This window comes from Emys orbicularis, chromosome 25 (genome assembly GCF_028017835.1).
Source record: "Emys orbicularis isolate rEmyOrb1 chromosome 25, rEmyOrb1.hap1, whole genome shotgun sequence".
Classification (NCBI taxonomy): domain Eukaryota; kingdom Metazoa; phylum Chordata; order Testudines; family Emydidae; genus Emys; species Emys orbicularis.
In genome coordinates this window covers 901660-917026 of record NC_088707.1, presented here as the reverse complement: position 1 = coordinate 917026, position 15367 = coordinate 901660, and the positions used below count along the sequence as shown (strand labels likewise).

Sequence of the window (15367 nt, the reverse complement as noted above, 5' to 3'; positions counted from 1 at the left end):
GCATCTGGCTTTGCAGTGTCAACATCACTTGCTCTGTGCTTCGATGAGGTGACTTGCAGGGGTAATTACCGTCCAAGCCAGCCAGGAAGGGATTCATGGAGCGTTAAATGGAATTAAATACTAACCGAGATGGCTTTGGAGAACTGCCCTACGAGTCGGCTCCGTATCTGATGTCTTCCCCACCCAGTGTTGAGAGCAGATGACAAAGCTGCTCCACCTTTCCAGCAATGGAGGCAGGGTAGTCTAAAATGCTCTGAATGTGAATTAAGGTCACTCATGGGGAGGGAAATGATTCGGGGTCCTGCTATTCCAGCTGGCTTTGGTTCTTTGGCTAAGAAATGGGAGTGATACGTTCAGGGTGTGTGTGGGGGGGTGGGGGGGTCGGTGTCATTTTTTCCAGTTGCCTTTGCCAAGTATTGGTCTTTATGTGGCAAGTGGCAACTTTGTCTGATTCAAATAGTCTCCAACTGCATCATTGGCCTTTGGGAGCAGAAGCGAAATGAAGGTGAGGTGAGCTCAGCAGCAGGGAGAGGTAATTTAGAGGGTTTATTGTGCAAAAATTGTGACATTGCTTTGTCAAAAAGGTTTCATGAGCACCTGGCTGATGACTTATTAGAGGGGCCTTCGGGAAAGTGCAGATCAGGAACTGAAGAGTTAGAGACAAATCAGCCTCTGGTCTCCCCCTAGGGACTCAGGGTCACTATACACGGCATGAGGTTAGACTTGCCAGGATCCCACTGCTGGGAAGGGAGGATCATTTCGGTGAGAGAAATTCTCTTCGCTCCCTGAATCACAAAGCTTTCCCTTGTCCTAGTTTCTTTAAATGCCCTCTTTCTCTCTTCTTCCCCCCCCTCCCCCAAAGGTGTCAGTGTGACTGATGGCACTCAGTCAGTACGGGCCTGCATACAGATGCTGGCTAAATGACACCATCCATCAGTCCGCTGGTGCAGTTACCCTGTTCCTTGCTGAGGGCAGCGTCTGGGCCCAAGCCCGAAATGAACTTCCCGGGGTGTCCGTCACTTGGGCCTTGTTTGCAAGGGGGGGGGGGGGGGGAGAGCACTGATTAAATCAGCTTTACCCCTGTGTGGACGCGTTCGCTGCGGAGTCCGTGCCTTGTTCCCGTGCAGACCGGCCCTGGTGCGCTCCCGGCTGGGGCTGGGGGTCTCCTTGCCCTGGGGAACCGGCCGGGCTGGGGCCGCCAGGGGAGCCGGGCTCTGCCTCTGGCCGAGGCCGCGGGGCTGGGCTGCTCGCAGGCGGGTCTATGGGGCTGGGCGGGGCACGGGCCGGCCGGGAAACGAAAGTGAAAGGGGCCGGAGTCAGGCAGGAAGCGCCAGCGCCGCTGCTAGAGGCTGGGGCGGTGAGAGTGGCTGCAAATTCCGCATGGGGGGTGCGCCTGCTCTGAGCCCCCGGGGTGCTGGGGGGCCGGTCCCTGTGCGGGGGGGCCCATTGCATGCCCTGGGTCCGCTAGGATGTTAGGGGGTTGTACAGTCCACCCCCTTTTTACAGGGTCTCCCAGCGTTCTCCCCACTCGGGAAGGGGGGGGCTCTGTGCCCCCTCCTTGGGGTACGGCGGAGCCCCTCTCTCATTGTTTCCAGCCCAAGTGCCCCAGGGGCGCTGCCTCCCCAAGTCCCTGTTTGGGGTGACCAGGGGAGCCCCTTTGTGCTCCGTTCCAGGGATTCCCTCCCACCCTGGGGTGTTGCAGTCCTGGGGACCCGGCACCAGCCCCACGGGAACAGGGCCCATTTGCCCCCCATCTGGGAACTGGTCCCAGCCTGACATTTGGGAGCCAATCCTCCCTTTAGACTGTCTCTCCTGTCGCTCCCTGGGGTTTCTGGGCACCTGCAGGTGAAGGGCAGGGCCAGTCCTGAAGGGGGGGGGCACAATCAGATCAGAGTGACCTGCGGTGAACATGGGGTGAGCGCTCATCTGTCACCCCAAGCCTCCTCACCCCCCTGAGCCTGGAGAAATGCTCCACGCTCCAGTGATGGGCGAGTCAGGAAGGCCCAGGTCCAGGAGATCGGTGTATGCTTGGGTCTCCCCTGCGTGACGCGCCCCATCACTGTAGAGCCAATGCTCAGCATGATGCTGCTGGGGGAGATTCGGGGAGGGGGGGGTTGATTTTGGTGCCAGATTCTGACACTTTGGTGCTTTCTCTCCCCAGGTGTGAGTGACACAATGACAGATTCAGAAGAGGTAACTGGGCACCAGGCGAGTCAGTCCCTGTCCTGGGCTTTTGAAAGACAAAGTGGAAATTAACCTGAGAATAACGTTTCCCGGGAGGGCGCCAGGAGGTTGTTTGTTTGAGGCCTGGTCTTCACTAGGAAATTAGGGTTGTATAACTCCGTCGCTCAGGGGTGTGAAAAATCCAACCCCCCGAGTGACGCAGCTCACCCGACCTAACCCTGGTGTAGACAGCGCTCTCCCGTCGACTGGCCGCCTCTCTGAGGTGCATTACCACTCCCGTCCACGTGGGCAGCATCTTCACTGAAGTGCTACAGCAGCCCAGCTGCAGCGCTTTGCGTCTAGATGAGCCCTGAGCGCGGGAGCTGGAGACCACACCGGGCAAAGGAACAGCCTGAGTCCAGCAGGAAAGTTTCTTCCCCACCCCCATGCGGATTCTGGCTCCACCCCCACCCCTCTGGCTCCACCCACATTGAATTCTGACCCCTGTGGTGGTGGAGCTAGAGAGCTCATGTGCAGATGGTGACTGGCATAGCCCATGGCACGGGCTGCCCCGTGATACAGCGTGTGGGCTCTGGGGTCACTCACCTCTCTTGGCTTTTAGGAGTCTTTTGTCCGTCTACCTGATGAGCTCACACTGGAGAACAGCTCCCCCGAGATGACACCCGAACGCCTGCAGCAGGAGATTGAGAAATACAAGGTGGGTCCCTGCCCAGGCACTGCAGGTTGGGCAGCTGCTTTCCACGTGAGCCGATGGCGGGATGGGGCAGGGGCTCCGAATGCGCCTACCAGCTGCAGTTCCCTCCGCAGTGTGCGGTTAATAGAGGTCCAGCCCGAGACGATTCTGGGCTGATAGTGCCTGGGTGTAGCCTTGCAGAGCAGCCCCGGGGAGCCTGACGTTCCTTTCGGTGCCTCTCCCAGGAACGCTGTCAGGCGCTGGAACAAGACCGGCTAGAGCTGGGGATGGCGAAGAAAGCCGCTGAGCAGAGGACACAAGGATTCCAGAGAGAAGCTGAACTCCTCCGTGGGAAACTGGAGAGAGAGAAGTCTCTGAGCAGGGAGCTGGAGCCCTCCTACCAGGCTGGTTTCTAGGAATAGGCCCCTTGCACCCCACCCTCCCCTGATGCATTTAGTCTGAGTCTAGTGAACATATCACAGAACCACAGCACAGTCTGGCACAACTGGCCACCTCTGCTCAGCGAAGTCCTAGGGCTGGGGTGGCAGGGGCTGCGGGTGGGTGTGAGGGACGCGCAGGGCTGGGGTAGCAGGGGCTGCGGGTGGGTGTGAGGGACGCGCAGGGCTGGGGGGCAGGGGCTGCGGGTGGGTGTGAGGGAATAGCAGAGCTGGGTGGGGGATGCGCAGGGCTGGGGTAGCAGGGGCTGCGGGTGGGTGTGAGGGATGTGCAGGGCTGGGGTGGCAGGGGCTGCGGGTGGGTGTGAGGGAATAGCAGAGCTGGGTGGGGGGATGCGCAGGGCTGGGGTAGCAGGGGCTGCGGGTGGGTGTGAGGGAATAGCAGAGCTGGGTGGGGGATGCGCACGGCTGGGGTAGCAGGGGGCTGCGGGTGGGTGTGAGGGACGCGCAGGGCTGGGGGGCAGGGGCTGCGGGTGGGTGTGAGGGAATAGCAGAGCTGGATGGGGGATGCGCAGGGCTGGGGTAGCAGGGGCTGCGGGTGGGTGTGAGGGAATAGCAGAGCTGGGTGGGGGATGCGCAGGGCTGGGGTAGCAGGGGCTGCGGGTGGGTGAGGGAATAGCAGAGCTGGGTGGGGGATGCACAGGGCTGGGGTAGCAGGGGCTGCGGGTGGGTGTGAGGCAGTAGCAGAGCTGAGTGAGGGACGCGCACGGCTGGGGTAGCAGGGGCTGCAGGTGGGTGTGAGGGACGCGCAGGGCTGAGTGAGGGATGCGCAGGGCTGGAATCATGGGGCGTCCAGTGGCAGAGCTTCCCTGCCCCCCCTCTCTGATTAGTTTTTCCTTCCTTCCTGAAGGAGCTTTGTCTGGCCAAGGAGGAAAGGGGCAAGTTGCTTCAGGAAAAGCAGGAGCTGGAAAAGGAGCTGGAGGAGCTGGAGGAGAGGAGAGTGGCCTGGGAGGCGCAAGCGAAGGTAAGGAAGTTCTCAGCAGGGCCTCCAGCCCGCCCCACACATCTGGTGATTGTCACTGAGGGGCCCGTGGGCCTGCCTGGGGCTGATCAGTTCAGACGGCAGGTTGCAGTGAGTGAGCTCGACTCCCGTTCTGCTGCTCGGAGGTAGGGTGACCAGAGGTCCTGATTTTATAGGGACAATCCCGATATTTGGGGCTTTTTCTTATATAGGTGCTTATTACCCCCGTCCCGATTTTTCACACTTGCTATCTGGTCACCCTACTCGGTGGGGAGGGTACAACAGCCTGCTAGTGGCTCTGCTGAGCCGCCGAGTCCCCCGAGCCGGAGTCTGGCTCTTGTGAGAAGAGACGAACACATGGGCTCAGGGCCTTGCTTTTACATCTCAGCGGAGAAAATGCCTCCAGCAGCACAGCGCCCCCCGGCACTGGGGTCGGCGCTGCCTTGGGGGGAGAGCACCCAATACTGACCCTGCTTAGCCTGGGAGGTCTGACAGGGCCCTGGCCCGGGGTGCCCTGGCGGCAGGAGTGATACCGTGTGGGGCTGGCGGGGATGGGCCCCAGCCATCTTCTCCCTCCCCTCCCTGGGCACAGCACTCCCTCACGCTGCCCGGCGGGCTTTCCCCAGGCGCCGCCCTCCCTGCCGGACAGAAAGATGTTGTTTAAGGGACACGTGACAGAGGCCGAGGACGTGAACGCACTGGTGGTCGCCCCTCGGATCCAGCGTGCACTATCTGGGGGCTCTGCCCTCCTCACCTTCGAGGAGCCGGAGGGTAGGTCTGTTGCTGCAGGCCAGCTTGCCTCTGGTCAGTGCCTAGCCTCGGGAGGATGTCCAGCTCCACACACACTGGCTAAGACGTGCAGCCTGGCACCCACCTAGGGTCCCTCCCTCAGAGGTGACTGGCTGGGGCGTGAGGCCCCAGCATTCCCCTTGCCAAGGGCCCTTTGTGCTGCTGTGGCTTGGAGCCCTGCTGCCCTTTGCTTTGCCAGACTCTGTCTCCCACCGCCGCACTGCAGAGCCATCCTGTGCGGAGGCTGAGCCCCACGGCCCAGCCCTCCGGTGGGGGGATTCCCTGCCTGGCCTGGCCCTGGCCCTGGCCCATCCCGCCCCAGAGCCCCTGCTTGGCGCTCCCCAGGCCTGAGTGGTTTCTCCCTGTTTGCAGTTGCCCAGAGGATCCTAGAGATGAAGTGGCACGAGGTGAAGCTGGATGAGAGTGCAGCGTGCGAGGGCCGGGTGCGAGTGCAGGCAGAGCCGGTGGAGCTGCTGCTGCCCTCAGCCCTGGAGGTGAGGCCCAGCTGCCAGGGAGTCTGTGACGCATTCCTTGCAGGGGCCTCTCAGCCTCCTTGGCCCACTGTCAGCGCCAGGGGATTTTGCCTCCCCTGAGGAACTTCGGCAGCCTCTTGCACGCTGGGGGGCTGGGCTGTGCCCGGCAGGGGCAGGGAGCCTCTCGCACGCTGGGGGGCTGGGCTGTGCCCGGCAGGGGCGGGGAGCCTCTCGCACGCTGGGGGGCTGGGCTGTGCCCGGCAGGGGCGGGGGGCCTCTCGCACGCTGGGGGGCTGGGCTGTGCCCGGCAGGGGCGGGGGGCCTCTCGCACGCTGGGGGGCTGGGCTGTGCCCGGCAGGGGCGGGGAGCCTCTCGCACGCTGGGGGGCTGGGCTGTGCCCGGCAGGGGCGGGGGGCCTCTCGCACGCTGGGGGGCTGGGCTGTGCCCGGCAGGGGCGGGGGGCCTCTCGCACGCTGGGGGGCTGGGCTGTGCCCGGCAGGGGCGGGGGGCCTCTCGCACGCTGGGGGGCTGGGCTGTGCCCGGCAGGGGCGGGGGGCCTCTCGCACGCTGGGGGGCTGGGCTGTGCCCGGCAGGGGCGGGGGGCCTCTCGCACGCTGGGGGGCTGGGCTGTGCCCGGCAGGGGCGGGGGGCCTCTCGCACGCTGGGGGGCTGGGCTGTGCCCGGCAGGGGCGGGGGGCCTCTCGCACGCTGGGGGGCTGGGCTGTGCCCGGCAGGGGCGGGGGGTCTCTCGCACGCTGGGGGGCTGGGCTGTGCCCGGCAGGGGCGGGGAGCCTCTCGCACGCTGGGGGGCTGGGCTGTGCCCGGCAGGGGCGGGGGGCCTCTCGCACGCTGGGGGGCTGGGCTGTGCCCGGCAGGGGCGGGGGGCCTCTCGCACGCTGGGGGGCTGGGCTGTGCCCGGCAGGGGCGGGGAGCCTCTCGCACGCTGGGGGGCTGGGCTGTGCCCGGCAGGGGCGGGGAGCCTCTCGCACGCTGGGGGGCTGGGCTGTGCCCGGCAGGGGCGGGGGGCCTCTCGCACGCTGGGGGGCTGGGCTGTGCCCGGCAGGGGCGGGGGGCCTCTCGCACGCTGGGGGGCTGGGCTGTGCCCGGCAGGGGCGGGGGGCCTCTCGCACGCTGGGGGGCTGGGCTGTGCCCGGCAGGGGCGGGGAGCCTCCCCACATCCTGCAGGGCCGTGTGCCGCTGCCTGTTCTCAAGGTAGCCGGGGCGGTGCTCAGTTCCAGCACAAAGCTCCCCCCATTGGAGGCTGGGGGCATGAAGCTCCCGGGTGCCTGCCTCCTGCCATGTCCCCGGCAGCCCCCCGCCCCTCTTTCCCCCCCCCCCCCCAGGCTGGAGCCGTGACGGCCTGGTACCTGCCCCGCAGATCGAGCTGAAGCTGAGTGACAGGTGCATCCTGCTGTCCAGCCTCCCCAGCCTGGATCTCTCTGAGGAGCAGCTGCTGGACAAGCTGGAGCTGTTCTTCAGCAAGGAGAAGAATGGGGGTGGTGAGGTGGAGCAGCGGGAGCTCCTGAGTGATTCCGGGCACGTGGTGCTGACCTTTGTGCACGATGGAGGTACGTGGGGGAGACGCCGAGAGCCGGGGGCGGCCCTGGAGCTCTCATTCCAGGGTGGGGACAGCTCCCTGCAGCAGACTGAGCGGTGAGGGGGGCTGGAGTGGGAGGAGACGGATGGCTCCCGTTTCCCAGAGGCTGCACTGGGTTGGGTGCGCTTGGCACAGGATTCCTGGTGTGTGCTCGGGCAGATGCTGCAGGCGCCAGTGCTGGTGCCTGAGCGGCCACTTTCGCACCCCCTGGCGCTGGTGGAAAGGCTCAGCCTGCGGGTGGGAGCAGGAGGTCAGGGCTTCTCTCTTACTCGGCAGTGGCGGAGCAGCTAGTGAAGAAAGGACGCATCCAAGTCCCCATTGGGAAGCAGACCTACGAGCTCAAAGTGACGCCTTACATGAGTGGACAGATCACAGACCTTCAGGTAGGGGTTGCAAGCCGCAGCACGCTTCCAGCGTGCGCTGGTGCCACCCCCGGCCAGGTGCGAGCCCCAGTGTGCACTGACCGCACCCCCCCAGCGTGCACTGATCCTGATACCCCTCCCCTCCAGCCCCAGCATACACTGGCACCCCAAGCCTCAGCATACATTGACTGCAGTGACCCTGACACCCCTCCCCTCACATGACCCCAGTGTGCACTGACCACCCCCCCCCCAGCGTGCACTGACCCTGACACCCCTCCCCTCACACGACCCCAGTGTGCACTGACCACACACCCCCAGCGTGCACTGACCCTGACACCCCTCCCCTCACGTGACCCCAGCATGCACTGACCCTGACACCCCTCCCCTCACACGACCCCAGTGTGCACTGACCACACACCCCCAGCGTGCACTGACCCTGACACCCCTCCCCTCACGTGACCCCAGCATGCACTGACCCTGACACCCCTCCCCTCACACGACCCCAGTGTGCACTGACCACACACCCCCAGCGTGCACTGACCCTGACACCCCTCCCCTCACACCCCCCCAGCGTGCACTGATCCTGATACCCCTCCCCCTCCGCACCAGCCCCAGCGTACACTGACCGTGCCCTCCCCCCCAGTGTGCACTGATTCTAACACCCCTCTCGTCTACACAAGTCCCAGCAAATGCTGACACCGCCACTCCTGACCCTAGCACCACCCCCACCCTGGGCGTGAGCCCAGTGCCCATTGTCCACCCTACGTGCACTTTGCACAAGCCTATGTGCCCCACCCCCACCCTCTGCATGCTCCAGCGCTCACTCGCCCTGGAGGCTGAAGGCACATGGCCAGCTGAAAGGGTTATGGCCAAGAGCGTGAGAGGGACAGAGGCAGACAGCTCTGGGGGGCAGGGGCTGTCTCTTGTTCTGTGTCTGCACAGCACAGAGCACAGTGGGGCCTGGCCCATGACTGAGCTCCTAGGCCCTGTGGAAATACAGATAAGAACAACATGGGGGAGCGGGAACCCCTGCTCTGCATTCCCAGCACTCCCTGCTGCTGGGTCAGACTAGCCGCTCTGCAGGGACCCTGCCCCTAGGGAAGCAGGCGGCTGCTGCAGGAGGCTCTGTGCAGAGTTAATCAAGGCGCTGGAGCTTGCCCGGCGAGCAGCAGGCAGGGTTTGTGGTCAGGACGTGTGTCACACCCTGCTCTGACTCCTGGGGGCGAGAGGGGGGTCTCTGTGGTGTTTAATTCCATCCGTTGAGCTCCCCAGCAGCAGACCCTCTTCTCCCCTGGCTGCTCTCCCCGTAGCTCAGCCAACACCTGGCTGTGCCAGCAGGAGGCAGCGCGCTCTGCAGGGTCACGCCTCTGCTCTCTCCCCCTAGGTCCGTCCGTCCGTCTGTGCCAAGACCGTGCTCCTGTCGGGGATCCCGGACATTTTGGACGAGGAGTCCATGAGGGACGCCCTGGAGATTCACTTCCAGAAGCCCAGCCGAGGCGGCGGCGAGGTGGATGCCCTGGGATACGTGCCAGTGTGGGGGCAGGCACTTGCTGTTTTTGAGGAGGACACGGACTGAAGCTCCTCCATGGACATTAACCCGAACACAAGACAGTCGGTGTCCAGGGACTGGGCCTGAGCCCACGCGTGCTCCGTGTAGTACTGTATAGATTAATCAGACTCTGATTGGAATTAAAGTATTCCCAGGGCCGAGTGTGGATCTACGGTGTTGTGGAGCTGGGCACGAGCAGGGAGAGAAGGATCGTGTGAGAGCCATGGGGCGAGAAAACCCCATTTCGGAGCGTCCTGTTTTCGCTCAGCGCAGCGGGCAGGCCCTGGGTGCTCTCCACGAAGCCCTGGCTGGCGACAACACCCGGCATGGGGGACACGGGCATGGAATGGAGTGAAACGAGCCGTGGGTCTCTGCCCACCACACCCAATAGCATTTAGGCCCCGCTCGGGCACCTCTTTCCAGCAGGGTGTGGGGCCCGCTGGGTGCAGGGTTAACAAATGAGTTTGGAGCCTGGGGGAGTCGGCGTTTAGCCGAACCCTGATGTTTACATGGTGATGTGGTCTCAAAGGAGCGTTATTCAGGGATCCCCCCCCCCGAATTTCTGCCCCCGCTGGGGTGGCAGGGGCGTGTGACGCCCAGCCGTGCTGTCACTGTGCATCAGCCCCACGGCTCTGCTGGGAGCACGGCTGCATTAGCGGGCTGGGCAGGGGGCCCTGGCGGGTGTGGCATCAGGTCCTTGTCCGTGGGATGGGCCATGCAGGCAGAGGTTCCTGGGGGCGGGGGGGGGGGGTTGCATACCCAGCAGGACAGACAGACCCCAACATGACTAGTCTCATGGGGCTGAGCAAACCCTTCTTGTGTGTGTGTGGGGGGTCTCTCTGCTGGGCTCCTCATTCCCACATGCTAGGGAGCAGGCTGCAGACTGAGCCCGAGGTGCTTCCCCTTGCTAGGTTGTGTTGGGGTGGGGGGGCTCCCTAGGGTGCTGTGCTCAGAGCGGGGCAGGGACAGGGTTTGCTGTGGGGCACTAGCTCAGAGGTTTCGGGGGTGGGGGGCAGAGATGTTGCACTGCCAGCGTGAGCTGTGCGGCCGTGTCAGGATGCCCAAGCAAGGGCCTAGCGTGTGTGTGTGTGGGGGGGGGTGTCGGGGTGCTGCCTGCGGCTCCATCGGTGTTCAAAGCTCATTGGATGTCATGCCCGGATGTCCGTGTGGGTGGCATTGGACGGTATAGGGGCCCCGTGCGGAGGAGGGGGGCGTCAGTGCGGTGGGGCAGACGCTATGGGGGGTGAGGGCGCCAGTGGGTGTGTTTAGGGTAGGGTGACCAGACAGCAAATGTGAAAAGTGGGTGGGGGGTAATAGGAGCCCATATAAGAAAAAGACCCCAAAATCGGGACTGTTCCTATAATATGTGGACATCTGGTCACCCTAGTTTAGGGCAAAAACAAGGAGGAGTCCAGTGGCACCTTAAAGACTCACAGCTTTATTTGGGCCTAAGCTTTCGTAGGTTAAAAACCCCACTTCTTCAGCTGTGTCTTCACCCACGAAAGCTTAGGCCCAAATAAACCTGTGAGTCTTTAAGGTGCCACCGGACTCCTCATACTTAGGGCATGAGATAGAGATTGGGGGGGGATGGGGCCATAGGGGTGTGGAGGGCAGGAGCTATGGGGGGCAGAGGGCTATAGGGTGCTGGGGGGGGGGGCTGGGGCTATCGGAGGCCGGTGGGAGGTGGATGGGGGGGGGTGACAGGGGCTATGGGGGCTCCAGTGGAGGGGGGACACGGGGGGGGGGCGTAGGGGCGGTCAGAGGCTATGGTGGGCTCTAGCTGACCCTGGGGGGCTCTAGGGGTGGTGGCGTTAGGTGCTTTGGGGGACGCCCCCCAGAGGCCGCGAGGGGGGGGGGGGGGCTGTAGGGGCGGGGCGGCTCCCGCGGGGGGGGGGGGGGGGGGCGGCTCCTCGCGGACTTTCACTTTCGTTTCCCGCCGCGGCGGCTGGGCCGGAGCCGGGAGCGGAGCCCGCAGGTACCGGGCGCGGGAGGGCGGGAAGGGGCCGCGCGTCCCCCCCCCCCAATGGGCAGGGCCCCCCCAGGGGCACACACAGCCCCGCCCCCCCGGGCCGGGCCCTCGTGCGCAATGGGTGGGGGGAGTTACTGGCCCGGCCCTGCCCCCCACGCTGTGGGCACCGTCCCGGGGGGGGGGGGGGGGGCTGGAACTTGGGTTGCTGCCCCCCCCCCGCTCGGAGCACCAATAACCAACAGCAGAGACCGGGTTTCCGCCCCCCCCCCCAACACTTGTTCCTGTGCCCAAGGTGCGGCCCCCGCCCCCGGCATCACCCGGGGCGGGGCTGGGCGCTTGGGGGGCGCGGATCTGGTCTGGGGGGTCCGGGGGCCTCAGCCCTCGCTGGCCCCCGCCCCACGTGCTCACTCGGTGCCCCCTGCGCCAGGCAGGCCGGGGGCCTGGCCCTGCCCTTCGCCAGCCCCCCGCCTCCAGCCCCCCTCGCTGCCAGGACCGGGGGAGTCAGCAAAGGGGGCCGGCCGGCCCTGGAGCAGAGCCTGGCACCCGCCCTGCACGCACCTGGTGCCCACCCGGCACCCGCTCTGCACCCGACTGGCTCCCACCCTGCACCCCGCTGGCTCCCAGGCAGCACAGGGGGACCAAGTTACTGGGGCTGGCATCTGGCCCTCGGCGCCATGTGGCTGGGTCCTGGTGCCTGTGGGGAGCCCCTGGGGTCCCTGGCTCCAATTGCACAACCAGGGGCCAGAGTCGGCCGCTCGCTGGACACTGCCCAGGGGCTGGCGGGGGGGGGGGAGCTGATGCACAAGCTGGTGCCATTTCTCTACACTTCTCTTTCAGGGCAGCACTTTCAGTCCATGCCCCTGTCAGGCCGGCAGCTCCCAGAACGCGAGAGCCGAATGAGGCCACCCTGCTCGCCCCAGGGCTGCATTGTTAACACAGTGTCCATCCCCCCTGCGCCCCTTGGGGCGTCCCTGCAGGGACAGGGGCCATGGAGGCCAAGGCCCGAGTTGCAGTTTGCTGCTGCCATTGCCTCCTGCAGCGCAATCGCTTCTCTCTTCTTTCGCTGCTGCTGTTCTGTGGAGAGCCTCAAAAGCCCAGAGAGGCAGCTGTTAGCAACACCGCGCAGCTCCCGGGGGCCCTGCTGCTGCTACCTTTCGTGCTGAAAAATTCAACAGCTTGTTTAAATATTAAACCTTCCCGGTCTTGTTATTGATCGACTGATGCGCCCCCTGGAGCTGCGTGCTCAGGCTGAGCCAGTGACATAGGACCCGGGGGTGCAGGAGCAGCTGGTGATGTGGACACCTGAACTGCTGGGGGCAGGTGGGGGACCCTACGCCCATTTCCCACTGGGGACTGCAGGGATAGCTGCTGTATAAGAACCATATAGAGATCCTGGCTCTAACACAGCTGGTATGGTAACAGCTCAGTCACCCACAGCTCTGCGGCAAACCACTGAGCGGGGCGCATTCTGTCGGGGCCTGGCCCAGCCTAGAGGGGCAGGGGCTAATGGGGCTTTTCCTCAAGCCTCGGATCGCTCCTGGCTTCAGCAGTAGAGGGGGAGGGCAGCAGAAACGCAGGCTGATCCCTTTACCAGCTCATGCCTGGGCTGTTGGTCTGGGGGGGGTGGTGAGTGGGGGCCTGCCCTGCACCCTGAAGAGTGTTGTGGGTGCTGTCCTTCCCCCCAGCAGAGGCTGTCTTAGCCTCTTGCCTCTGGCTCCCACTATACACCTCTCAGTCTGCTCCTCCCGGCTTAATGAGAATTTGCACCAGAGGGTCCCCGTCGTGGAGGCCTAATAAATATTTATAGAGTGTTCAGCTGCATCTTTGCATGTTAAGTGGCAGCTCATGAATAATCCAAGAGCTCAGCCCCTCTGCTTGCAGATGAGCAGAGAAGAGATACCTGGCCACAGACCCTAGAGCCCTTAGCAGAGACTGAGCATTGTCCTCCCCACGGTGCCTTTCCAAAGAGTGACACTGATGTGTATTCATGGGTCCAGGGCCCCCGAGGCTGCCTTATTCATTTGGCCGCAGAAAGCTGGGCCCTGATGCCAGATGCCAACCTCATGCAGCTGGGGAATTAGAGGGCGCCGTTTGGGGCCTGCAGCGGTTGGCCATTCTATTGTTCGCTGCAAGAGAGTGTCAATGACACCCCTTTGCAAGGGGTTGGTGGAGGTTTAGCCACCTTGGCAGGAGCTTCGAAGCCAGCAAAAACAGGCTGGAACATTCAGGCTCCCTGGAGAAAAGAGCTGCTGAGATACAAATCCAACGGAGACCTCAGTTTCCCTTGGGGCAAATGGGGCCTTGGGTGAGGACAGGGGCTGGGGAGGAACATCCTTTCTCCGGGCATGAGAGCTCCCCTGTCTGACCCACCGTCTTCAGCAAGTGCCTTGGGCAGAGGCTGTTGTCCGGCACAGGCGGGGGGGAGATATAAGGCCACGCGGAGCTGTGCTCCAGTGACGGGGGGATGGTGGTTTCCTCCTGATTCCCAGTGGGGTCTGCTCCCAGTGAGTGCCATGCGGTGAAGGGACGGGCTTCGCTCTAGCTGTGCTAGGGCTGCCCAGGTTTCCCCTGGATAACAACAGGCTTTAGCTGTAGATCCAAACGTGCTTTGCAAATGCTCCTGAATTCAGCTGCACAAGCCCTCAGGCGGCAATTCCTTGTACAGATGAAGAAACTGAGTCACAGCGAGGGAAGGTGACCTACCCACAGTGAGGAGTATGGCTTTAAATATTTGCTAGGCAGGGCACACGCACCAGAATAGAACCCAGGTCTCCTGCCTGCGAGCCCAGAGCCCAAGCTCCAGAGCGGAGGGGGCAGCCCGTGAGCCCTGGCGGGTGGGCTGGGAGCTTTGCTCGTTGGCTCACGTCTGCGCTCCTTCCCTGCAGGAGGGTCCGGCAGCATGGCTGGGCGCACGGTGCGCGTGGGGGGGATCCCAACAGACATCCCCCCAGAGAGAGTCGCCGACAAGCTCACCATCCACTTCCTGCGCGCCCGCAACGGCGGTGGAGAAATCGCAGACATCACGCTCGTCGCTGGCTCCCCCGCCTGCGCCCTCGTCACCTTTGAGGAAGCGGGAGGTAATGCAGGGGGCTTGTGCCAGGCAGCACTTGGCAGGCTAAGTCGTGTCCTGGGGTCACGGGGGCAGCCCAAGAAGCTCCGCACAGGGGCCAGGGCACCTCCTGCGGCATTGGGCCCCCCATCCTGGAGGGTAACTGGTGGAATTCCCAGTGTCCTGTCCTTCCCCAGCCTCCAACAGGGGGATGCCCCAAGAAAGCGGTGGGAGAGAGGGAGGAATAAGGATCCCGCTCTGGGCATGTCTGGCTGGGGAGCCCAGCGGCACAGCCCAGGGCAGGGTGCAGACGGCTGACCGGTATCTATTGCTTTGCTCGGTTTAGTGGCTCGGAGGGTCCTGGAGGTGGAGAACCACGTTTTGTTGGTCGGTGGAAAGACATACCCGCTGACAGTGACAGCGCACGCGGCTGAGCTGAGCGCTGACGAGGTAACGAGCGGGATCAGGCAGGCAGGGCCCCCACCAGCTGTGTACGCTCCTCCCAGAGCCCCCGCCGGCGCCCGGAACAGGCTTTGCACCTGCCGTAGATACGGAGGAAGGGGACTCCGCTAATCCTGTTAATCTTAATTAGAGTTAAAGCAAACTCGTTTGATTTGTATTCAAATGAGGATTTAAAAGGGTCTTTGCTGATAACGCGCCCGAGGCAGGGCTCAATTTGACAGTTGGTCAGTCTGCATTTGTACCTGGCCAAGCGCAGAGGGAAAGGTGTGTGTCTGTGTCTGTGGCCCAGCTATCTGCTCACACATGGCCAAGCAGGGACATCTGTTAATTTCTCTGCCACGTCATGAGGCAGGAAAGCAGGCGATTTTCCTCGGGGGCATTTAGGGGACGCGCTGGTGTCAGAGACCTTGAGGTAATTCTGCCCTTCCTCTGATTTCAGTGGCCAGCTGCCGGCTCTGGGCTTTGGTGTTGTATTCTGTGAAAACAGAAGCTCAGCAGTCAGAGCCTGCTGTCTGTGACATCACAATCATCTCCATGGCAACTACGTATGATGTCAGAGACAGGCAGCCTAAGGCCTGCTAGGGACACTGCAGCCCGAGCAGAGGGAGTGGGAAGCGGCTGAGATCCTGGCTCCATGCGCAAGGGCCTTAGAGTAATAGAAACAGGAAGTGGGGATCCCTGGGCCGGTTGCAGAGCTCTCTGCACACATGGGAGATGCTGTAGCTGTATTAAAGTCTCACTCGGCTCCACTCCCTGCTCCCAGCAGGCAACACTCTGTGCACCAAGCCCTGTGTGCCAAGTGTGGAGGGGAAAGTTCTGCTCCAGGCTGCTGGCTCTGTCAGGC

The 15367-nt window shown here is 63.6% G+C and overlaps 1 protein-coding gene across 3 annotated transcripts; it reads left to right on the top strand.

Annotated features, from left to right (window-relative positions):
• Positions 1-1296: 1296 nt before the first annotated feature.
• Positions 1297-9204, top strand: IFI35 (interferon induced protein 35). 3 transcript variants are annotated; one of them, XM_065422600.1, is made up of 10 exons: positions 1297-1357; positions 2162-2193; positions 2786-2881; positions 3103-3261; positions 4163-4276; positions 4900-5044; positions 5435-5556; positions 6914-7103; positions 7409-7515; positions 8879-9204. In XM_065422600.1, exons 2-10 carry the CDS (start codon positions 2176-2178, stop codon positions 9068-9070), a joined length of 1143 nt encoding a protein of 380 aa, XP_065278672.1. In that variant the 5' UTR covers positions 1297-1357; positions 2162-2175; the 3' UTR covers positions 9071-9204. The 3 variants fall into 3 exon arrangements, with proteins under 3 accessions (XP_065278672.1, XP_065278671.1, XP_065278673.1); XM_065422599.1 differs by having other exon boundaries at positions 1309-1387; XM_065422601.1 differs by lacking the exon at positions 3103-3261 and having other exon boundaries at positions 1310-1387.
• Positions 9205-15367: the final 6163 nt, after the last annotated feature.

Bases quoted from the DNA above. Each gene is read 5' to 3' on its own strand.
- IFI35 (XM_065422599.1), top strand. The intron at 3,262-4,162 runs GCTGGTTTCTAG...TCCTTCCTGAAG, and splicing joins AGCTGGAGCCCTCCTACCAG to GAGCTTTGTCTGGCCAAGGA. The intron at 4,277-4,899 runs GTAAGGAAGTTC...GGCTTTCCCCAG, and splicing joins CCTGGGAGGCGCAAGCGAAG to GCGCCGCCCTCCCTGCCGGA.